Genomic DNA, 26,231 nt, shown 5'->3' on the forward strand with positions numbered 1-26,231 from the left:
CCTGTGAAAGCTATGTCGTTAATGATGGGTTGGTAAATTTCAAACACTTGTAGAGGATGCCAGAATTGAACACAAAGTTTGCGCCTTGAGTTGTAATAGCATGGCATTAACCGCTATGCTACCATGGCACAGATTAGTGTAATCAGGCAAAAATGTCAACATGTATGTGGTGTCCTGCATGGTCAAGTCCAAGATAACTTTCTACATTGGATTTTTGAACTAACAGGAAGGGGGCATTGCTAGATCTGCTTCTGGGAATAGAATAGATTAAGTCTGCCAAGTTTCAGGAGGGGAATATTTAGGAAAGAGTGATCATAACATCTTAAGGTTCAGGGTAGATACAGAGCAGTAAGAGGTAAAAACAGAATTAATTGGGTAAGGCCATTTTCGATGTGATAAGAGTGGACCTGGCAAAGAGCATAGAGTATGAAAGCAGGAAATTAGTGCTGAACCATTGTAAAACACTGCATCGCTGTTCACATATTTACCAATTTACCATTAAAGTGTGGTACCATGAAAAATGCAGATTGCAGAATATTGAGATTAATATGGTCTGTAAACATACAAAGTTTGAATTTGGAGTGTCTGGAAAGTAAACAATTTTTTGTCAGTAACAACAAATATCTTTAATTTTCTTTAATCATGAACTCTTCAGTCAAAGATGCTTATTTCTGCCACAATTATACCTATGCTACTTATATTGAACATTTGTCATTATTTTTCTTTTAACTCTTCCTTTTTTAACATTGTCCTGTAGCTTCAGCAGAAGTGTTAATGTGTTTCAATACATTCCTCAAAAGGCACACTGTATTTAGGAATAAGCAAAACTTTATTGTACCAATTAAACACTATTTTCTTACAGCATACTGACATAAGTCAACCAAAAATATGAGACTTAAAATCTGATCATGCTGAAGCACATTTCCCAACAACTTTAGACAAGTAATATTATGACTATTATTAATTTTGAATAAAGCTACAAAAATAAAACAGATCTTTTGCTTTATTACATTCATTTAGGTACATTCCTATCTCAATAATTTAAATGTAGAAAATATGAACACCAGGTTAGAATTTAATGATTGTTCAGTGTTTTAAGATATTAGTTCAGATTTAAAAATTATTCACAATCACAATTTAATTACTTAATTCTCACAATGGCAGATAATCATACTGAACTTGAATGAATCATTGTGTTACAAAAATACGTGCATCACCAATGCACTCTCAGAAACTGAGTAGCATTCTGAATCTTAGTAGTCACCATAACGCAATAACTAAAAGACAGTATTTGCCATGATAAGGAAGGAAAGAAAAAAAAATCAGGTTATTTTGTCATACATACATACATATCAATAAAAATGTTACATTATGAAAAGTCAAAATGGCAAATTGACCATTCTTAATATTAAAGAACAAATTGACTAGTCACATACAGTTTAAGCAATAAAGTGTTTATAGTACTGTTCAATGTTACATAAAGGATTCTGCAGCATAATTTTTAACTCCAGATCATTGTTGAATCTGAAATGAAGATACCAATAGTAAATTCCATCTCTCAGAATTAGACATACAACAAACAAAACAAAAATAAATAGAGGAGGATGATGCATGGTCATTGACCAAATTCACAAATATGTGTCCATAAGATTTGAGACACAAGTAGCTCGAAGAATTACCTTGATGCTTGATACATTCAACTAAATTTCAAAATATGGTAAGTGACCAGTGCTATATTAATAATCATTAGTCTTAATATTAACCTTAATTAAAAAAAACTGTTCTGGCAGACATTTCAGTGCATTTGATTTCCAGTCTATCTTATATAAGAATAGTATCTTGAATAACTGAGAATAAGCAGTATATTTTACAAGGTACTGGGCCTATTATTCCAAATTAATAATATCGTAATGCATGTAATATAATCTATAAAATGCATTGATTTATTTTATTCAATTTAGTTGCAGATAGGGGAGAAAGTATAGATTTTATAAATAATAGTTGTAATTTATTTCCACAATTAATGTGAAATGCAGATGCTGTCACCGCTCAGAGCTTAGGAACTATCTACAAAGTATTGGTACTTTTTGTATTGGCAGAGTTTGTTTTCTTTTGCCTACTAGTTTAATGCCCAAGTTGATGCGGTCTTTCATTGATTCTATTATGATTATTATTCTACTATGGATTGAGTGGGGCGAGTGAGAGGGTGGGAAGAGGGAGAGGGATAGCTTTTATTTGATGATTGCAGATGTGGCATAGACAAAACTGATTAAGATCATATCTAAACATGATGCAAAGCCAAAGCCTATGCTGAGGGGCTGTGGCAAGCATATCTGCTTCTCCTTATCCACAAGGGATGCTAAAAAAAAAGGCACTTATCTTCTGGAATGGTATTTCTCACCACCTTACACAGGTGTATTTCCCAACCCCCCAGAACCCTGCATAAAAGCAATTACCCTTAAACAAGGCTCACAATTGTACCACAGGCATCTAATAAAAGTGTGTTAAACCTGTTTTCCACTGATATGTTTTGCATCATAAAACCGTCATGCTTTGTACTGAACAGGGTTTATAAGATGGTAAAAGTAATAAACAGGATAGTAAAAATTATCCCTGCTGGTTGCAGCATTATCTAAAAATCAGAGCCAGGTGTACACAAGCGAAATTAGGAAATTTATATCCATATGCAGTATTAACACTTAAAGTTGAAGGGACTTCCATCAGCCGAAGGATCTTTTACTTGAAATATTAACTATTTCCTTTTTCATAGATGCTGTCTGATTTGGTTTTATTTCTGATTTTAAGCATCTGTGATTTTTTTCTAGTTTTTTCAATAACTTGGTTACTACCACATAATGACACTTGGAATGAATTATTCTATTGTTCCATGCAAGAAGCTTTCACTTAGAGAAATGTTAGACTCATTTTCTTTTAAAAGTCAAAGTCAAGCTCATTGTCATATGCATGTGTATGTACAGGTGCAATGAAAGGTGCTATTGACATGGCCAGAATTTTATCAGGAGAAAACACAGCCAAAAAACAAACATTCTTAAAAAAGGAAGAGACCGGTAAAGAGTGGAAGCAATTGTTGCAAATCTAGAAGACACATTAGAAGAATGCCTCTATCAAGCAGAGGCATTTTCTTTTCAGTCTCCAGCACTGAAAGACAATGCACATTTTTTACTTAAAGCATGCAACATTTACTCGTTTGTTTGTTTTCTTCCAAATTACAAAATGGCCAAGAATTGTTCAATGTTCTTATTGGGATGCACGAAGACAAAAAATCCCTTGGGATACTTTAGTGTTTTGCCTACTGGTTTAACACCCAAGTTGGTATGGTCTTTCATTGATTTGATTATGGTTATTATTCTACTATGAATTGAGTTGGGGGGGGCCAAAGAGGGCATCAGAGAGGGGGAGAGAGCAGGACAAAAACACATTCTTGGCTGCATGCTTGGTGACTCTATCAAAGGATTTTGAAAATCTTAGTTATCTGACCTCTTTCAGTCCTCCTCCCAAAGTCCTATGGGATTAAACCTGAAACACTGATCATGATTGCCGTTCTACAAATATCAGAGAGCTTTGGATATTTCCTTGATATGTCTGGTCTGGATAAGATGTTCACCTAATTTCTCTGTCATCTTCATGTGATGAACCTGCCATCAAATGAAGTTAATTAGCTCATGAAACTGTTATGTGATTGGGCACTTTGATCTTCACTTTTTTCACTAGCTTTAATTGACTTCTGGTTTAGCATGAAAGCAATGTAGCTTCCTCTATCAACATTGTTCTTATTTATGTGAAGAAGGATTCAGCAGCAGAATCTTGGTACAAGAGGGTACAGCCTCAGAATTGAAGGACACCCCTTTAGAACAGAGATGTGGAGGAATTTCTTTAGTGACAAGTGGTGAATCAGTGGAATTCATTGCCACAGATGGCTGTGGAGGCCAAGTCACAGGGTAAATTTAAAGCAGAGGTTGATAGGTTCTTGATTAGTAAGGGTGTTAAAGTTTGTGGGCAGAAGGCAGGACAATGGGGTTGAGAGGAAAATTAATCAGTCATGATCAAAAGGAGGAGAAAAGTTGATGGGTTGAATAGCACAATTCTGTTCCTATGCCTTATGGTCTTAAACCAGGCACAACAGTCAACATTCACTAGATGTCCAAGAATATTCAGGTACAAGAGACATATATGTTCATTTTCTCCAATGCATCATTATTAAATAGATTATGACATTGCATATTTGCTATTCTCAAGTTTTGACCAATTTCAATCAGTTTAAAAAGTTAGTTTAAATAGATTAGCATAGCAAAAGTATCAGTGAACAAAAATGCCTCCGTTATTCCATTGTATTAAATAATGGCATCTTAATACCACAGTATACTTACATTTACTTGTGATTATGATATTTCATCACAGTGGATACTGTCAAATGATTTTCAAAATAAATTGCAGCTTAGGTATTTAAGAAAATTTACATAGGTTATTCAGTATTATTTTAATCAGTGTTTGACTAGTGTTATTTTAAACAAATAAAAATTATTTTAATTATATAACCATATAACAATTACAGCACGGAAACAGGTCATCTTGGTCCTTCTGGTCCGTGTTAAACGCTTACTCTCACCTAGTCCCACCGACCAGCACTCAGCCCATAACCCTCCATTCCTTTCCTGTCCATATAGCTGTCCAATTTTACTTTAAATGACAACATTGAACCTGAACCTCAACCACTTCTGCTGGAAGCTTGTTCCACACAGCTACCACTCTCTGAGTAAAGAAGATCCCCCTCATGTTACCCCTAAACTTTTGCCCTTTAACTCTCAACTCATGTCCTCTTGTTTGAATCTCCCCCACTCTCAATGGAAAAAGCCTATCCACGTCAACTCTATCTATTCCCCTCATAATCTTAAATACCTCTATCAAGTCCCCCCTCAACCTTTTATGCTCCAAAGAATAAAGACCCAACTTGTTCAACCTTTCTCTGTAACTTAGGTGATGAAACCCAAGTAATGTTCTAGTAAATCTTCTCTGTATTCTCTCTATCTTGTTGACATCTTTCTTATAATTCTTTTAGATTGAAATCTGAAGATCCTAACCAGACATTGCAGCATGATTGTGATATGCTGACTGCATATTTTTTGGATCACAAACATTAAGAGTTGAGACACGGTCATACAATGCAAGCTTGATGTATAATGAGCAACTACATTGAAGAATGAATGACCTTCACAATTTCTCCATGAGATTTTTTTTCTTAATATGAGGGACATGCGGGCTTGTTATGCAGAATATATGGAGACATCTGTGGGCTATCCCCAGCATATTCCTAATAAACTTTATACTACGTTTAGGTAGCCTCCAACTCGATGGCTCAAAAATCAGTTTTTTCCTTTCAGTAAAAAAATTCTCTCCCCCTTCCCTCTTCTTCTATTCTCCATTCTGGCCTCTTACCTCTTCTTCTCACCTGCCTATCACTTCCTTTTGGTGCCCCTCCTTCTTCTCTTTCTCCTATGGTCTACTCTCCTCTCCTATCAGCTTCCTTCTTCTCCCTTTACCTTCTAGCTATCCATCTTCCCCTTCCCTACTTTTTCATTCTGGCATCTTCCCCCTTCCTTTCCAGTCCTGAAGAAGGGTCTTGGCCCAAAACACCAACTGTTTATTCATCTCCATAGATGGTGCTTGACCTGCTGAGTTTCTCCAGCATTTTGTGTGTGTCGCTCCACATTCCTATGGGACTTGAATGTAATACAAATGATGCAATTCTAAGTGTTGATGCATATGTGATAAATAAATATGAACCTGAAATCTGAATCTGATGTTCATTCTCTTAATATGAAGGACAATTATGACATATAAATTTATAGATACAACATACTGCACATTCATTTTTATATTAGGAGTAGGAGGAACATTGAATTCAGAAAATGACTTGCCAAAGAAAGCATGGATTTACATAATCTTATCTCTGAAGTTTTGGGATTAGGATTCCAGCATTACCAAGGCCCCAAACTATTTCAGCAAGTAGATGATGATAGGAAAGGATGCTTCCATAATGGTTTGGCTCATAGAGCTAGAAGTGGACAACATTTTCATTTGATGGTCACTAGATATCCTGTGGTGGGGGTAGTAATGGAAAAATCAGATTAAATTGGCTGCACATCACAATACCCAACTGATTACTCTTTACCACTGCTACCCCAGACAATTTCAGATAGAGTTATGGAGGAGATTCAAAGCTACCTTCAAGGGTCAAAGTTAGAGACAGTTATATTATTCATTACAAATCAAGCTTGCTCCTCAGTTTATCAATACAAAAAATGTCTGATGAAAAATTTGCAGACGAGTAATGAATGACAGTAGACAAATTGACAACAAAGCAACTAATGGAGGAGACAGCTCCAAGAATCTCTGAAATTCAACAATGATGGATTATAGCACTTGGACCATCTTTAGCCGTAACTGCTGAATGAAAGTTCAGTCCCAGATTGTTCCAAAGGCCCTCACAACCATTAATGCCAGTACTTAACTAACTTGATTCAGTCATACTGTGTACTATTAATAAATGGCTGAAGGACACTGAATATAGCAATGGGTCTAGGACTCACAATGCCATAGATGCAGTGTTGAAGACTGGGTGCCAAATTAGCTGCAACTTTAGTAAAATCTTTAGTAGTGTTGCAACACTAGCATCTGCTTAAATATATGGAAACCTGCTCAAAATATGCTTGGTTTGCAAAAAGCAAGACAAATAAAATATAACTGATCAGCAACCCATCACTGTACTCATATGATTGGTAAGATGACGAAAAGTATTATTGACAAAGCTACATTTGATAATAATCTGCTTACCAATGTTTGGTTTGGGTCCACCTGGCTCCAGTACTTAGTCTTGATTCAAGAGCATTAATTCCTGAGGCAAGGTGGTGAAGAACTGCTCTGATCAATAATTGTTGATTGATTAAATGAAAATATCAACAGCTTTAACAAGACATACAATATTTTCTCTATTTTTAATCTTTAGATGAGCTAATTGCTGTTTGGATTAAACTTAATTGCTGTCATCTTTTCAGTTTCATGATACAGTGAGTTCCTTTGAATAAAAAAAAGTTACTAAAAGATAGCATCTTTTTTAAACAAAAATATTCCTTATTGAAACATGATGAAGTGCCAGGCCTGTTTAATTATCCAGTTCGTTTCCTCTTAGATTTCTGAAGAGGGCCAAGAATCGAATGATGTTTGCACTCTATTTTCACATTTTCCAGCAACAGTTCTAACTTGCTTTGTGGCATGCTTCCAATGGTCGAATTAAACCTTCCTCATATACACGTAGGATGGCTTCACATACAAATTTGTACTGACTCTGGAAGAAATTAAATGTTGTGTTGATTAAAGCAAAATTAAATAAATTATCACATTGTCACCATACTATAGTAAGGATGTGATGAATCTCGAGAGGGTGCGGATAAGATTCATAAGGATGTTTCCAAGATTGAAGGGCTTAAGTCATAAGAATAGATTGGATAAGTCAGGGCCGATTTCCCTGCAGTGAAGGAGGCTGTGCAGTGACCTCAGCTGCTTTTCCAAGTTCTGAGAAACTTAGATAAGGTAAATGGTCAATTTTTTTTTCCTATGGTAGGGGAGTCTAAAGGGTACAGAGAGGAAAAAAAATCTAAAATGATACTGAGAAACAAGTTTTTTCACACAGAGGGTGGTGAATATGTGAACTATTTTTGCCAGAGGAAGTGGTTGAGGTGGGTAAAAAATAGCATATTTAAAAGTCAAAAGGTACATTTATAGAAAAGTTTTATAAGCATATGGGCCAGGATTATATCTTGTTTGGCACAGACAGCTTCTATGGAGTGAGAGTTACTATTCCAGGTTAATGACTTTTCAACCTGAAGTGTTATTTTTTGTCTCTCCTGTGAAGAATACTACTTGATCTGTTGGATTTTCCAGCATTTTGCTTTATTTCATATTTTTAGTACAAGTAGTTTTATTTTTGGTTTTCAATTCAAGAACTGATACCCCCTTTGACATTACAGTTTCAAAGTTTGAGTATATACTTGAGGTTAACACATCAGTACAGTGCACCTGTGGTTTGGAAAAATAAAGGCCTAAAACCTAATGCAATTCTGAGTAGCTTCATGGAAAAGACTGATGCTTATTCACTAAAATGGTGAACTAGCTTTGCCAATTACGTCAACCTCCAATAACAACGTGTGGAAGATCAAAACCAGTCTTGTTTGGATGTTTAATGATCAAACAACAATAAATAGCATTGTAATCCTGTTCGATTATGCAGAATGTCCCAGAAATTTTAACTACCACTGCATTTGAACCAATTGGTAGTATGTAACAATTTCTTCTGAATATTTTGCTGTGATGGTTTTATGTGTGCAGATTTTCTTGGTGAAATCAGAATAAAACTGATGAGTGATCAGGACACTTTTGCAATCACTACTAAAGATGGCAATGCACACAGAGATTTCCAAAGGTCAAAATGGCTGCAACAACAATTATTAGTTGTGGGGAAAAGTGAATGTGAAAAAGTTACAAGCCATTGCAAGTCATTACTAAAATATTGGAGACCGAATATATGAAGTCACGTAACCCAGTGATCAAACTGGTAATTAGTGATTCTTTGGTCCACCTCATTACCTAGAAGGGACAAAATAAAAATGGATGATTTAAATTTTGTAACTCTATATAGCTGACATAGAGTTCATCTGCAGAGATTACATTAAACATTCTTGTACTTGCGGTGTGGGATTCTTTAATTGTAATTTTATATGCTGCTTAGAAATGCACAGTAACAGATACCTCAACTTCCAATATGCATCCTTTGTGGGTGGGCTGCTTTTGAAGGAAAATCATCCCTGTAAGCCAGAAGTGCTTGGCATGGATGTGTATGATAATTAGCTGAGGAATTATGAGGGTGAAAATATGAGAGAGTATTTTGTGTACTTTGGGAGACCATGCATGGACAGCATCGGAGAACAAAGTTTTAGGAGATTTAGGAGACATTAGGCTAGTATTAAGAGTGGAGATCTGTGGCTATGTTCAGTAGTATTTGAGGAATATTGTAAATATATTGTTTGATTAAGCATTCTTTGTTTACATAATTCATTTTGGGTTACATGTAAGAAGTACTTGAATGGCATATGATATTACTGTATCATGTCATATATTAGCACCACACTAAGTAAAACAAAGTAGAAAAATTATTCCCAACTCCAGTATTTTTCTTTTGATTAACTTCTGGATTTACAAAACATAACAATGGTAGATTTAAAATGAACCCGAGACAACTACCTAACTGTTGAAGTGCATCACATTTTTCTTCGAAAGGGGGAAAAAAAGTACATCACGTGCTTCTTCAGAAGGGGCCAGTTAAAAAAAAGGCAGAAAATGTACCAAATTCACAGGTTCATAAACTGTGAGTACCAGGTGATTATAACCATTATAAAAAGCAGAAATGGCTGGCTACATCATAAAGACAGATGCTTTCGATTGTACAAAAGACAATTGGGTGATGTACGCTGGATGTATTGAGCAGTATTTTGAAGCAAACAGAATAGCCAATGAAAAGCATGTGCCAGTGTTACTAAGTGCAACAGGTACAAAAGCACAGTTTGCTTAGTCGAGTAACTGCTCCAAAAAAACCTGCTGAAATGAGCTTTGTTGATATCGTGAATGTAATACAGGAACATTTAGAACAAAACCAAAGCTGATGCAGAATGCCTTAGGTTTCAAAAGCAGAATCAAAAGTCCACTTCTTTTTACGTGGCTGAACTGAAGTTGTCGTCTCAGGTTGTCAGTTCAGTCATGGGATTAATGACGCACTGAAACGTTGTTAGGTTTGTGGAATGTTACAAAAAAGCATTCAAAATTGGCTCCCAACTGAAGCACAACTCAGCTGGAGAAACTCACGTTTAAAAGAGCAGTTGAAATTGCTGTATCAATGGAAACAGCAGCCAGAGACATAATTGAGTTGCAGTCAGGAATGAAAGTGAGTGTGAACAAAATTGCTACCCCTAAACAGAGACCTGCTTAGCTGAACAAACTGTGTTACTATCGTTGCAGGACCTCACATACACCAGATCAGTGTAGCGTAAAAGGCAGAAAATGCAACAAAGTAGGACATAGACAAAGAGCACATTTGGCAGACAAAAATAAATGGACTGTAGAGGGAAGAGAAAAAGTTAAAAAATCAAGCTGCAGTTTCAAAAAGCACTAATCTGCACACTGTTGATGAAAAATCTGATATTGATGAGAGTGACACAATAGCAAGTAGCCTCAAAATTTACAACGTGAAAGCTGACAAAACACAAGCACTATGGCTTACATCGAAAGTGAACAGCAAATTAAATTAAATTAAATTGGACAATGGCTTGGCTGTTTCCGACATTCCACAAAATGAGTTTTAATGGCATTTCAAAGAAATGAAGTTACTGAATTGAAGCCTGCAGATGTCCAACTAAGAACTTATACTGGAGCAAAGGTGACTCCTGTGGGATAACATTTGTAACAGTGAAATACAACTACTAACAAGCCAGATTGGGCCTGTATGTAGTAAAAAAAAACATGGGTGGGTCAGCATTGTGGGGCTATGATTGGCTGAGACAACGGCAACTTGATTGGAGATCCATCCACCATTTGCATGCATATCCCATGTAATAGAGTCAACTGAAAGCGAATTAAGAAAGGTACTGGATAATGCTACAGCAGTGGTAGAACATAGACATCTCCAGCACATTACAGACTCTTCAGCCCACAATGTTATGCCAACCATGTAGCCTACTCTAGAAACTGCCTAGAATTTAACCTACCACATATCCCTCTATTTTTCTAAGCTCTATATATCTTGCTAAGAGTCTCTTTAAAAGACCCTGTTGTATATACATGTTGTGTTCAAGGATGGCATTGAAAAACTCAAACATATCTAGGGTAAAATAGTGTTAAATGAAAGAGCCATACCCAAGTTTTACAAAGCCTGTCCAGTTCCTGATAACATCCGTGATAAAGCAGTCAGTGAGGTAGGTCACATGGAGGATGAAGGAATTTTTTCAAAGGTTGAGTGGAGCCCATGGGCAATGCCTGTAGGCCCATCAGGATGTGTGATGATTTGAAGGTCACCATCAACCCAGTAGTGAAAGTAGATCAATACCCTCTGCGCAGGATAGAGGATATCTGTGCAAACCTTTCTGGAGGGAAACACTTCAGCCAAATGGACTTAGCTGAGGCCTGCCTGCAGATAGAGATGGAAGAAGAGTCCAATGTGTTTCACACTATAAACACTCATGAAGGGCTTTATCACCATAGTAGGCTTATTTTTGGAAAAGCATCTGCATTTGCACTTTGGCAGAAAGCTATGGACCAGGTGCTACCTGGATGACATCATTGCTACAGGTGATGATGAAAGGGGACATCTTGAAAATCTCAAGATGATATTAAAAAGATTAGAAGATTACGGGCTCAGAGAATAATACAATAAGTGTGAGTTCTTCAAACCAAGCATTACCTACTGTGGTCAACCCCTGACGCACAAAAACTACACGAGTGTGCTAAGAAATTTCGAGAGTTGAGGATTTGTCCATTACTATAACAGGTTCCTGCCAAGCCTTGCTACTGTGCTCCATCCCTTGAACTCCTTACAGCAGATCAGGAAGAAATGGCAACAGACAATGCTGTGTGAGGTGGTTTTCCAAAAGGCATCGGAAATGGTGACATCCAACACACATTATGATCCACATCGTCCAGTGAAGCTTGCCTGTGATGTCTCACCTAATGCTATAGGTGTAGTCATGTCACATGTTAGGAGTGATAGAAGTGAACACCCCATAGCTTTTGCATCACACTCCGTTACTGCTGCAGAGTAAAATTATGCACAAATTGACAGAGAGGCCTTGAGTCTGTTTGTGGTGTAAAACATTTCAACCAGTACTTTTATGGGAGACAGTTTATCCTCATTACTAATTATCAACCACTGGTGTCCATTTTCAATCCACAGAAGGGTGTTCCACTAACAGCAGCAGCATGAATGCAGAGATGGGCTCTGTTTCTTTGAGGACACAATTACAAGATTGAATTCAAGAGGGCAACTAATCCAGGAAATGCTACCTTGGAAAAGGAAATACCTGAAAAATTTGCAAGAGTTCAAAGTATACTATATACAATCTTGAGACTCGTGTCCTTACATATAGGCAGCCACAAAACAAAGAAATCCAATTGCACCCATTACAAAATACAAATGCCTAATAGAAACACAGAAAGCCTACAGCACAATACAGGTCCTTCGGCTCACAATGCTGTGCCGAACATGTACTAACCTTAGAAATTACCTAGGGTTACCCATAGCCCTCTATTTTTCTGAGCTCCACGTACTGATCCAAGAGTCTCTTAAAAGACCCTATTTGTATTCACCTTCTCCACCGTCACTGGCAGCCCATTCTACACACTCACCACTCTCTGCGTAAAAAACTTACCCCTGAAATCTCCTCTGTACCTGCTTCCAAACACCTTAAAACTGTGCCCTCTCGTGTTAGCCATTTCACCCCTGGGGAAAATGCCTCTGACTATCCACACAATCAATGCCTCTCATCATCTTATACACCTCTATCAGGTCACCTCTCATCCTCCATCGCTCCAAGGAAAAAAAGCCAAGTTCAGTTCATTCAACTTATTCTCATAAGACATGCTCCCCAATCCAGGCAACATCCTTGAAAATCTTCTCTGCACCCTTTCGATGGTTTCCACATCCTTCTTGTAGTGAGGTGACCAGAACTGAGCACAGTACTCCAAGTAGGGTCTGACCAGGGTCTTACATAGCTGTAACATTACCTCTCGGCTCAAAATGTGGAGGAAAAAAATGTGCAAACTATAAAAGTAAGCAAATAATAATCAGAACTGAAGTTCATGACAGTGAGTTCACAACCAGGAAGCCGGTCAACACTGTTGCTGCTAGAGGAGCCCGTTAGTTGCAGACCATAGCTTCAGTTCAGCACAGAGACAAATAAACCTTGCAGAACAGTGAACTGAACACTGGCCAGTCTCTTGACACCCTAACCTTTTCAATCTGGCCCTGTGCTTAAATCAGTCAATCCTTGGCTTGTTCTTCACTCTTGGGCCTGGTCCTCACCTACTTGGATCTGCCGCTTTGGTTCAGCTCTGTCCACTCCAGCAATGGCCACACATTGGCTCGTTCCTCGTTCTTGGGCCCAGGCACCACCATCTCGATTTGGCCCATACATGCCATGTTGCAACTGTCCTGCAACCTCCAGACTTCAGTTCACACCTCAATAATGCCAAGTCACACAGCAGTTCAATAGTTCAACTCCGAAAGGGAAGTTACGGGCTACTGATTGCAGTGATTGTTTACCAGAAAAAGAGTGATTAATAGATCAGTTAGTAGTTTCCTTTGCTGCCAGCAAGTCATTACTGTGTTTCACCAGTGCCATCTTAAATTGGAACAGAGAGGACACTGCTCTGGACGTATTCCGCCTGTTTCAAATTGAAAGTTTCCATATTACGGCAGAGATGATTCAAAGTGAAACCAGAAAAGACCCCACACTGTCTCAGGTCAACATGGCAACCCAAAATGGCTGGAAAATGCAGCAAAAATTCCAGTTCACCAATTTTTACCAGCGCTAGGATAAATTTGCCCTTGGTGGAGGTTGACTTATGTGGGGATTGAGTGTTGTTGTACCATCCAAGCTGAGAGCTGAAGTGTTGAAGGAGCTACATGCTGGTCATCCAAGCATGATCAAAATGTAAGCTCAAAACCTTGTCCAGGAGCCTGGGATAGGTCAACAGATCGACCAGCTTGCCCACATGACCAGAATATGCCACAAGCAGTACATCTTCATCCTTGGCAGTGACCTGCACTGCACTTGTACAGAATTCATGTAGATTTAACCGCACCATTCATGGACTCAAATTTCTTGTTAGTAGTGGATGCAGCTACAAAGTGGCCAGACATGTTCCCAATAGACTCCACTATAGCCTTGCACACTGATGATGTGCTAAGAACTCTTAGTCAGTGACAGTAGACCATAGTTTGTTGTGGAACAGTTTCAGTCATTCCTGAAAATGAATGGAATAACATATACTGTATTACAGCTACAAATAGCTTGGTTGAAGGGTTCGTTCTGAGTCTAAATAACACACTGCTAGCAAAGTCAGCAGAACACACTACACTGACACTGAATCAGAAGCTTGCCAATTTCCTCCTTGCATATCACAATGCAGCACACTCCACAACCAACAACTAACCAGCAATGCTATTCTGGGTTTGTCCCTTGTGCTCACGTTTGGACCCCCTCAAACCTAATTTCAGAGGGAGTATGTCGGACAAATAGCTGTGAAAAATTGAGGGCTCCTCAAACAAGGAGGTTTGTTGTTTCGCTCCTGGACAAACAGTTCTGACGAGGGACTACAAAGATGATCAAAAGTGGGCCCTCCTACACAGTAGGGATTGCATCTGATATCATCTAGAGATGACACATCTATCAGTTGAGAAGAAGAGTCGATTGTTACAGAAGAAAGGCGTCCTGTCAGAACAATTCCAGCAGTCCAAGAGTCAACTTCTACAACCACCACAGAGGGGTCAACAGAACCTGAGACAGTTTCACAGCCACAACCCTCACCTGCCAAACACAGTGATCCTCCTTATCAGGAAAGATGTTACTCCACAAGAGTAAAAAATCTTCCACAGTGATTAAATCTTCTGGTCTGAACGGAACAAGTTATTTCTGGCTCCTGTGATTTTTCTTTTAATTAGTTTCTAGAGTTACAAAACATAACATTTTCCAACAGTATGCCAGAAATTTGAGAGCATCATTGGAGGGGCTTGGGAAGCTGAAAGGTCATAAGGTAGATGCGTCACCTAGACAGGGTGGACCGAATTCCAGAGTTCTGAAAGAAGTAGCTGAAAATATTGTGCAGGCATGGTAGAGATATTTCAAGAATCACTAGATATTGGAATGGTGACAGAGGGCAGGAAAATTGCAAATATAACTCCACTCTTTAAGAAGAGAGGGAGGCAGGAGAAAGGAAATGATAAGTCAGTTAGCCTGACCAGAGGTTGGGAAGATGTTGGAATCCATTATCAAGGATGAGGTTAAAAGGCACTTAGAGGCACATGGTAAAATAGGCTGTAGTCAGCATGGTTTCCTCAGGGGAAATCCTGCCTCACAAAATATGTTCGAATTCTTTAAGGAAAGAACAGGTAGGATAAAGTTCAAAGTAAATTTTATTATCAAAGAATATGTATGTGACAATATTTCAACCTTGAGATTCATTTTCTTATTGGAATACTCTACAAATCTATAGAATAATAACCATAATAGAATCAATGAAACTCCATCCAACTAGGGTGTCCAACCAGAGTGCAGAAGACAACAAACTGTACAAATACAAAAATAGAAATAATAAAAACAAACAAATAAACAATAAATATTGAGACCATGAGATGACCATGAGTCCTTGAAAGTGAGTCCATTGGTTGTAGATATATTTCAATGATGGTGCAAATGAAGTTGAGTTATCTTCTTTGGTTCAAGAGCCTGATGGTTGAGGAGAACAAGTGTTCCTGAAACTATAGCGTGAGTCATGAGGCTTTTATACCTTCCTCCTGATGGCAGCAGTGAGAGGAGAGTATGTCTGGGGTGGTGGGGGTTCCTGATGATGGATGTGGCTTTCCTGCATCAGTGTTTCATTTAGGTATGCTCAATGGTTGGGAGGGATTTACCTGTGATGGACTGGGCTGTATCCACTACTTTTTGTACAATTTTCTGACCAAGTGCATTGGTGTTTTCATACCAGGCTGTGATACAGCTAGTCAATATACTCTCCATTACATATCTATAGAAGTTTATCGAAGTTTAGATGTCATGTCTAATCTCCATAATCTCCTAAGGAAGTAGAAGTTCTGCTGTGCTTTCTTTGTAATTGCACTTATATGCTGGGCCCAGGACAGGTGCTCTGAAATATTAACTCCTAGTAATTTAAAGTTGCTAACCTTCTTTACCCTGATCCCCTGATGAGAACTGGCTAATTGACCTCTGGTCTCCTTCACTGAAGTCAATAATCAGCTCCTCTATCATGCTGTCATTGGCATTGGAGCTGTGCTTAGCCACACAGTAAAATGAGTACAGCAGAGGACTAAGCACCCAGCTTGGTGGTGCACCGGTGCTGATGTAAATCACAAAGGAGATGTTGTTGCCAATCTGAACTGACTGGAGTCTGCAAGTGAGGAAATCGAGGATCCAACTGCACAAGGAGGTATTGAGGTCAAGGTCCTGAAGCTTATTGATTCATTTGGAGGAGAGGATGGTACTGAATGCTGAGCTGTAGTCTATAAAGAGAATCCTGATGTATGCATCTTTGCTGTCCAGATGTTCCAGGGTTGAGTGAAGAGACTTATGGAGAAGAAGAGTTCTCCACTTGGACTGCACATGGACATACCAAACCAAAACTTTTCCATGGAGGGTTTCCAGACCGTTCGGGCTGACTGGATGTGCACTGAGAGCGGTAAGCATAAAGGAGTTGGGGGCTTGCTGTTCTGGTTAACAACGGATGGTGCAATCCTGGTCACATTACGATCGAGGAACGTGTTTGTAGCCCGGATATTGAACTTTTTGCTGTTGGACTCGGGCCATATTCCACTGAGATACAACACTGGGCGTCATCGGAGGTTGCTCCTGCCTGTGGCCATCGAACTTTGCAGCTCCTCCAGTGGACGGTCAGACACCCTGAGCCAATAGGCTGGTCCTGGACTTATTTCCATCTGGCATAGTTTGCATATTGTTGTTTGATTGATTGTGGTTTTTGTATTTCTATATTTATGCTCTATTCATGGTTGGTGCAGCTGTAACGAAACTCAATCTCCCTCGGGATCAATAAAGTATGTCTATGTCTATGATGCCATGGACCTGTAGCTCCAGTAGGCAAGTTGGAGTGGATCCAAGTCATTTCTCAGGCAAGAGTTGGTATATACCATCACCATCCTCTTAAAACACTTCATCATTGTGGATATAAGTGCTACTGGATGCTAGCCGTTGAGACAGGTTAACACAGTCTTCTTTGGCACTAATATAATTGAAACCTGCTTGAAAGTCGGTTGGTACCACAAATTGCTGAAGCGAGAGTTTAAAGATCTCTGTGAACACACCAGACAGTTGATTGGTGCAATTCTTTAGTACTTGGCCAGGTACCCCATCTGGGCTGGATGCTTTTCACAGGTTCACCCTCCTGAAGATTGCTCACACATTGGCTTCAGAGACTGAAATCATGGGATCATAGGGGGATGTGGGAGTTTATGATGGTTCCTCCATGTTTTGATGGTCAAAGCGAGCATAGAAGGCATTGAGCTCATCTGAAAGTGAATCCCTACTGTCTCCTATATCACTTGATTTAGCTTTATAAGAGGATAGACAAAGGAGCCACCTATTCCACCCGGTATTTCCCCAAATAATTGCAAGAATTCAGTGGATGCTGCTTACTTGGATTTTCAGAAGGCCTTTGACAAGGTGCCACACATGAAGCTGCTGAACAAATTGATAGCCCATGGTATTACAGGAAAATTTCTAGCATGGATCAAAGAATGACTTACTGGTAGGAGGTAAAGAGCGAGAATAAAGGCATCCTTTTCTGGTTGGCTGCCATTGACCAATGGTGTTCTTCAGGTGTTAAGTGTCTGGACTGCTTCTTTTCTTGTTATATATCAATGGCTTTGGATGGCAGAATTGACGGCCTCGTGTTGATGAAACCGAGAGTCTGGGAGGACTTCCGGGTCATGAAGGGAATGGCGGCGTAAGGAAAAGGTCTCTCGGCCAAAAAGAAGGTAAACTGCCCCAAAAATCAAATTTAGGCGAATACTTAATATTGTATAACTATATTAATAAAAGGGGCAAGGATGATGTCCAAGAACAAGATTAAAAAGTCCGCTCCGAAGGCTGATAAAGAGACGCAGCAAGGCGATGGGCCTAGCTCCCCCACGGCAAGCCAGGACGGAGATAATGAGGAGGAATCGGTGACTCTGTCTTTGATTCTCGGAGAGATTCGCGAGTTCCGACAAGATAACAACAAACAGCTGGAGGATATTAAAAGAGAAATAGTAAAAACTAACTCGAGGATAGATGAAGCCGAAGCGAGGATTGTTGGAATTGAAGAGAAGGTACAAAACGCAGAGGAAGTGATAGCAGAAATGCTAAAGCTGCAAGAGCAGCTCCAGTGGAAGCTAATAGACCAAGAAGGCCGCTCAAGAAGGGAAAATGTGAGGATCTACGGAGTTCCCGAAGGAACTGAAGGTAAACCTGGATTAATGATTCCCTTCGTGGAGAAGCTGCTTAGAGAGAACCTTGATATACCGGCCGCAAAAGACCTACAGATAGAAAGGGCTCCGGCAGGCGCCCAGCCCAGATCGATTCTGGTCAGATTTCTCAGTTACAGAATGAAGGAAGAGGTGCTTAAACGGGCATGGCAAAAGAAAGGTTTCATGTGGAGCAACTGTAAAATCAGTATAGACCACGATTACGCACCGGGGATCCTTGCCAGACGGAAGGAATATGTGGAAACACGGAGGGTCCTGAAGGAAAACAATATCAGATTTCAGACCCTGTATCCAGCTCGGCTGAGAGTCTTTTACGACGAAGGGTCAAAAACTTACGCTACGGTGGAGGAGGCAACGTTGGACATGGCGGACTGGGGACTACCTATAAAAGTTATCACCCAACCGGAGTCGCTACTGGAGAGGATTCGGCAGAAATCGTGGCAGTCAGTGGGGCGAGGACGCTCCACACGAACCAGAGTGTCAAACTACAAGGAAAAACTGCAAATATTCAGATGCAAATGTACAGAGAATACAGACTAATTAAGAGAAATGACTGAAAAGAGTTAATCGGACTTAAAGGTAAAATGAAAGCTGGTATCTGAAAATAAACTAGACGGAATAACTTGAATGATAGCAATATGGTCGAGACGTAAATAGGAGAAAATTCTCTATGATTATTCAAACTGCTGAGGGCCCTCTAACACAGGGTAGTTATCCCTCTGGACTGAGGCGGGTCAGTGCTCAGGCCTCACTGTGGGAAGTCGGGAAAATTTTTCAAATGTTATACGTTCAAAAATGTCTAGGGTGTGGTTATATGTTTTGGTTTACTGTTGAGAAGGGATTGCTTACTGTTTGGTTAGAAAAGGAGAGTTTTTTTTCTACTAGAGAAAAATGCAAATTGAATTGGTAAAAATAATTTCCTATAATGTTAATGGGGTTTTGAATCCAATTAAAAGAAATAAGATTATGTCTAAATTGAAAAAAGAGAGGGCACAAATAGCTTTCCTCCAGGAAACACATATGAGCCAATCTGAACATGGAAAATTAAAAAGAATAGGCTTTAAGCATGTATTTTATTCATCATATAAATTGAGCCACAAAAGAGGGGTAGCTACTTTAATATCAAGTACTCTTAATTATGAACATATTTCAGAGACTAAAGACAAAGATGGAAGATTTGTAAAAATTACAGGAAGAGTAGAAGGTACAGAAATAACATTGCTGAATGTTTATGCTCCTCCAGGTAGTGAATGGTCATTTTATAGACACATTTTTGACCTAATGGTCAGTTCTCAAGGGGTAGTAATCTGGGGAGGGGATTTTAATATTAGATTAAATCCTATATTAGATTCTTCAAGAATAGTTACTCAGAATAAACCTCTGACTCGGAAAATGAATTTATTGATGGAGGACGTAAACAACAGGAATTCTGCAGATGCTGGAAATTCAAGCAACATACATCAAAGTTGCTGGTGAACGCAGCAGGCCAAGCAGCATCTATAGGAAGAGGCGCAGTTGACGTTTCAGGCCGAGACCCTTCGTCAGGACTAACTGAAGGAAGAGTGAGTAAGGGATTTGAAAGCTGGAGGGGGAGGGGGAGATGCAAAATGATAGGAGAAGACAGGAGGGGGAGGGATAGAGCCGAGAGCTGGACAGGTGATAGGCAAAAGGGGATACGAGAGGATCATGGGACAGGAGGCCTAGGGAGAAAGACGGGGGGGGGGTGACCCAGAGGATGGGCAAGAGGTATATTCAGAGGGACAGAGGGAGAAAAAGGAGAGTGAGAGAAAGAATGTGTGCATAAAAAGGAGTAACAGCTGGGGTACGAGGGGGAGGTGGGGCCTAGCGGAAGTTAGAGAAGTCAATGTTCATGCCATCAGGTTGGAGGCTACCCAGACGGAATATAAGGTGTTGTTCCTCCAACCTGAGTGTGGCTTCATCTCTACAGTAGAGGAGGCCGTGGATAGACATGTCAGAATGGGAATGGGATGTGGAATTAAAATGTGTGGCCACTGGGAGATCCTGCTTTCTCTGGCAGACAGAGCGTAGATGTTCAGCAAAGCGGTCTCCCAGTCTGCGTCGGGTCTCACCAATATATTAAAGGCCACATCGGGAGCACCGGACGCAGTATATCACCCCAGTCGACTCACAGGTGAAGTGATGGAGGAGTTGGGAATTATAGATGTGTGGAGGGAATTACACCCCACTAGTAAAGATTATACACATTACTCTTTCCCTCATTCAGCCTATTCAAGGATAGACTATTTCTTTATCTTTAATACAGGCAGACTCAGGATAAAAAACTGTAATATTGCAACAATTGATCTGTCAGATCATAGCCCAGTCTCTATGTCTCTAATCCTGGAAAGGAAAATGAGGAAAACACTGTGGCGGCTAAATTCACATATACTCAATAACCCGAAAGTAATGGAGAGATTAAGGGGAGAAATCAAAGAATACCAAGACCTTAATGACACGGGAGAAACATCACCAGTGATCTTATGGGATACATTGAAAGCTGTACTGAGAGGGAAAATTATTTCCATTACCACTCACATGAAAAAAATCAATGCACAAAAATTAGCAGACCTTCAAGGAAAATTAAAACAACTTCAAGTTGTAGATAGCAACAAAAGTAATTCAAATTTAAAACAGGAAATTAGGAAATTGCAAAGTGAAATTGACGATATTTATACGTTGGAAACTCAAGGAAATTTTCTTTACCTGAGACAAAAGAATTATGAAGTAGGAGGTAAATCAGCGAGATTATTAGCATATAAATTACGAAAACAACAAGCAGACAATACAATTCATAAAATAAAGAATCCAAAGACAAAGCTTGTGGAGAGTACAATGGGGAAAATTCAAGAGAGTTTTGAAACATATTATCGAGAGCTGTACTCACAACCCCGGGCCTCCAATGAGCCCTATATAGACAGTTTATTGAATTCTTTAGATCTACCTAAACTTACAGATTTACAAAATGGAAGTTTACAAAATGGAAGTCTATTAGAACTAGTAACTGCCAAAGAACTGAATGTGGCCATCTCGAGGTTAAAGGCTGGAAAGTCCCCGGGTTCAGATGGGTTTACCTCAGAGTGGTACAAATCCCTGAAGTCACAGTTAGCCCCATTACTACTTAACACCTTTAATTGGATCTTGCATAGAAGAGAAACTCCACCTTCCTGGAGAGAAGTGATTATTTCAGTTATTCCTAAAGAAGGTAAAGATAAACTAGAATGTGGCAATTATCAGCCAATTAGTGTTCTTAATTTAGATTTCAAACTATTTACATCTATATTAGCGCGTAGATTGGAAAAGCTCCTACCTGGCCTAATCCATTTAGACCAGACTGGATTTATTCAACAAAGACAAACACAGGACAACATAAAGAGAACTCTACACATATTAGAACAGGTTAATAAGAATGAGACAGAGACAATGGTAGTAGGATTAGACGCTGAGAAAGCTTTTGATTCGGTTAGTCGGGCATTCCTATACAGAATGTTAGGAAGATTCGGCTTTCAAGAAAAGTTTATTAACGTAATTCAGACTCTATATGACAGCCCTACAGCTCGAATTAAGATAATTGGGGACCTCTCTGACTCCTTTATTTTCGAGAGAGGCACTAGACAGGGATGCCCAATTTCTCCTCTCCTTTTTGTGCTATATATTGAACCACTTGCCCAACTAATAAAACAGAGCGAAATTGTAAGAGGTATTAAGGTGGCAGGGATTGAACAGAAAGTGGCGTTATTCGCAGAAGATGTTTTAGTCTATCTGAGTGAACCAGAAAAATCATTTATAGGATTGTTTACACTATTGGATGACTTTGGGAAAATATCAGGTTATAAAATAAATGTAAAGAAAACGCAGGTTATGTCCCTAAATTATACACCATCCAAAAAATTGCAGGATACATATGATCTTAAGTGGGAAGCTAAATCATTAAAATATTTAGGAATAACCCTGCCGAAGGATCTTTCAATGCTGTCACAGGTAAATTATGGGCCATTAATCTCAGAGTTAAAAGCAGATATGCATGGATGGAATCTTATCCCCTTTTTAAGTTTAAATTCAAGGATAAATACTACAAAAATGAATATTCTTCCTCTGTTACTGTATCTTTTCCGTACTTTACCTGTGGAGGTGGATGATAATCAATTCAGGGAATGGGACAAATGGATTTCCCGCTTCATTTGGCAAGGAAAGATACCTAGAATTCGATATAACACCTTACAGTTAGGGAAGGAAGGAGGAGGTATGGTTCTTCCTTGCCTGAGAAATTATTTTTATGCCTCACAGATAACCCCTCTGTTATATTGGTGTAATAGGGAATATAAGGCTAGATGGAAGGAAATAGAATTTGGATTGGTTGACAGTTTTCCTCTACAGGCCTCAATAGCTGACAAAGGATTGATGGCCCAATTGGAAAAATTTAAAAACAGTTGGATAAATCTTACATTAAAAGTATGGCAGAAGGTGGTTAATTCATGTGGAATTAATAACATGTTAAAACTCTTCAGATGGTGTGCATATGATACCGAATTCCTTCCCAACAGAAGAGATAAAAGATTTGGACTATGGATAAAGAAAGGTCTTACAATCTACCTCTCATTTATACATAAAAGAGTATTACAAAGTTCCTGCAGGACAAACATGACCTAGAACACAATGACTTTTTTAGGTACCTTGAAGTACGAAATTATGTTAACCAGAGTTGTAGATATACAGACCTACCAACAGTAGAATTAGAATTTTTCAAGATTCTTAATTCGGTTTGCGGTTCAATACCTAGTAAATCAGTTTCTCGATTATATAATGCACTCTCCCATGCTAAAAATGTAAACACATTGTATATTAAAGAGAAGCGGGAGAAAGAAGCGGGGTTGGTACTTTCAGAGGAGGCTTGGGGGAAAATATGCAGCTTTCAATGGTCTTCGACTAATTCTTTGACTTGGAGAGAACATTGTTGGAAAAGTATTATAAGATACTTCAAGACCACATATCAGGAAAAATATAAAGATACAAATGTGACGTGTTGGAGAAGGTGCGGCTCCAAGGAGGCAAATCATTTCCATATTTTCTGGGATTGTCCTAAATTAAGTCTATATTGGGAAGGTATTCATAGAACATTAGTTAAGATACTTAGGACCCAGATACCTCTGAACTTTGAGACGCTCTATTTGGGGCATGTATTGTTTCTTGAACAGAAGGAAGATATAAAGTTGCTGCAGGCCCTTTTAGCAGCAAGTAAGAAATTGTTACTTTTCTTAACAATTAATACCATTACTTAGCCTAATAGATTAGAATTTCCACTGTACATAATTATCTATTTAAATGTCTAATTTCTTTTTATATCATCTCAATGTGTACTTAAGAATGTATAAATAATTATAGTTTTATACATATAAAAAAATGGAAAAGGTTATACATGTGAAAAAAGTACATGATACTTGTGAATTCCTTATCCAAATAAAAATAAAATTAAAAAAAAGAAACCGAGAGTCTGGAGAAGGACTTCAACAGATAAAGAAAATGGGCAGAGAAGTGGCAGATGGAATATAGTGTAGAGAAATGTATGATCTTTCAAGTTTTTCAAGTGTGATATTAGTCGAGATTCCAGATTAAATGTGAGGTTTGTGACCTAATTACCGACATGCTTTTGTGACATTTAGATCGCTCCCTTTTCAAGGACTTCTATAAAAATAGGAAAAACATTCATGACGAAACTGTAGTTTTATCAATTCTAGTATGCCAGAGTAAGTGCTTCACTTCAAGAGAAATTGTAAAAGTCTTAAATTTATCTACCAATATTGAAATCTAGTCTTAGGCAAAATTTTTGAAGCTGTAAATTACTTCTTAGGAACCCTTCAATATTTGACATAATTAAGGAACTATTTTCTTTTTTAGGTGTTCAAAGCGTTTATGTGCTAAAAATTACCCACTGTCATAATTATAAAAGGATGGAAAAACGTAAAATAATCTGGCAGCAAAACAAACAAGCCTAACATTGCTGTCGTCTGGATCTCTTTTAATACTGGCACTTCATCTGTAAAGTAACTTTGAGGGAATCAGTTTGAACAATTGAGCCAAGATTTGGAGATTAACAAACAACTTCCTAATCAGTTGTCATGTTTTACCACCAATAGTAAATTAAGATCCTGATATGGGATAGAATCAATCAAAAAGAAAACATGCTGTCATCTTTATTTTCTGTGGAGACTTGACACGTCACTGAATACATGAACAAATTTCTACAGATGTAGCATCGAAATTATCCTGACTGGTTGCATCATGGTCTAGTATGGAGATTTCTATGCACAGGAATGCAAGAAGCTGTGGAGAGTAATGGACACTGCCCAATACATAACAAATATATTCTTACTCACTGTCAGTAGTATGTACATGAGGTATTGCCTCAAGAAGGCAACATCTATCATCAAAGATCCCACCATTTGGACTATGCCATCTTCTCAGAGCTACCAACAGGCAAAAGGCACAAAAGCCTGAAGTCCCACATCACCAGGTTCAAGAACAATAACATCTCTTCAACTATTTTGTTCTTGAACTGAGCTGTGCAATCCTAATCATTATTTCAGTGTAGTAACACAATAACCACTTTGCACCACAATGGACATTTTTCTGTTCTAATTTTTCTTTCTTTTAAAACTGTGTGTAATAGAAGTTCACAATGTGGATATTAGGTGTCTAATGGTATATGCCTGTGATGCTGTGGCAAGTATGTCTTTCATTTCACCTGTGCTTACATGTAATTGTGCATATGACAATAGATTCAACTCTGACTTTAAAATAAGCACCGTTGCAGTCAAAAGGAGCTCTATGCTTGTAAGTTCAACTACTTCTTGGAGAATTTTTGCTGTGAATATTGGTAATGCTAAAACAATTATTTCAACTAGCAACTTAGAATGCTGAGATGGCAACCTAATTGTAATAATTGACATTTAAAAACACTTAGAAGTCACGTAAGCAGATGCAGATCTACTGTATGTACACCATATAGCAAAGAAAACAATTAACTTGAAAAGAGAGACTAAATCTGAATTAAGGCAACTTTATTAAAATATTAGGATGAATGTTTAAAGGACTCTATAACATGAAATTACAAGATAATTTATGTTAATCAGTGAAGGCAGATTTGTAAGTTGTCTGCTTGCCTTGTCAGTAAGGGAATGGAGCATGCTTTAGTCGTAAGCATAAACATATTTAGCGAGAATAGAAAACAAAATAGCCAAAATGCATAACACAGAGCACTCGTTGGAAATTTGCTCAAATGTTGTCTGTGGATCCTTAAGCATAAATAGCTATATTATTACTTCATACTTATTAGCCAAATCTTACCGATGTTTGTACCATCATAGCTCGCTGATCTCTCATTCGTCTAACAATATCCAAAGGGTATACAGGTTGGTCATTTTCAATCAAACATATTGCTGTCTCCATGGCAATAAGAACACCAGTTCGACCAATTCCAGCACTGTAAAATTAAATGCAAATTGGAGACAACAAATTTAATAATTACATACTTAGTAATTGAGAGCACTTATAATAATCATGATTGAATGAGAAATAGATGTACATACAGATATAGGGGAATAAAGATATCAGTCTGTACCTATTATACAACTTATTACAGGGACAGGAATTATACTTTGCACTGATGATATATGTGATATCAGGCTGAGGAAAGGAAAGATGCATAAAGAATTCAGAAGGCTGTATGACTACTCTGCACACAGGATTTCCCTTTTTTTAAATGGTCTGATTAAATAGAAAAAAGTTATTTTTCTGTCCGGATCTTCCAATTGGGATGTTACAAGATAAACATATTACAAAATATAGCAAGTAGTACAGAAAATAACAGTGATACAAAATA

The 26,231-nt window shown here is 38.4% G+C and overlaps 1 protein-coding gene across 4 annotated transcripts in view; it reads right to left on the reverse strand.

Annotated features, from left to right (window-relative positions):
- Positions 1-692: 692 nt before the first annotated feature.
- Positions 693-26,231, reverse strand: part of LOC134344332 (tyrosine-protein phosphatase non-receptor type 3-like) — a 190,360-nt gene continuing 164,821 nt past the window's right edge. For 2 of the 4 annotated variants that reach the window (XM_063043921.1, XM_063043920.1), the window contains exons 25-26: positions 25,697-25,832; positions 694-7,363 (exon numbers count right to left, since the gene is read on the reverse strand). In XM_063043921.1, coding sequence (XP_062899991.1) covers positions 7,274-7,363; positions 25,697-25,832 — 226 coding nt within the window. In that variant the 3' untranslated portion in view covers positions 694-7,273. Of the gene's footprint in view, positions 7,364-25,696; positions 25,833-26,231 lie in introns of all 4 variants that reach the window. The other 2 variants (XR_010017417.1, XM_063043923.1) reach the window with 2 other exon arrangements.

Source organism: Mobula hypostoma, chromosome 3 (assembly GCF_963921235.1).
Source record: "Mobula hypostoma chromosome 3, sMobHyp1.1, whole genome shotgun sequence".
NCBI classification, from domain to species: domain Eukaryota; kingdom Metazoa; phylum Chordata; class Chondrichthyes; order Myliobatiformes; family Myliobatidae; genus Mobula; species Mobula hypostoma.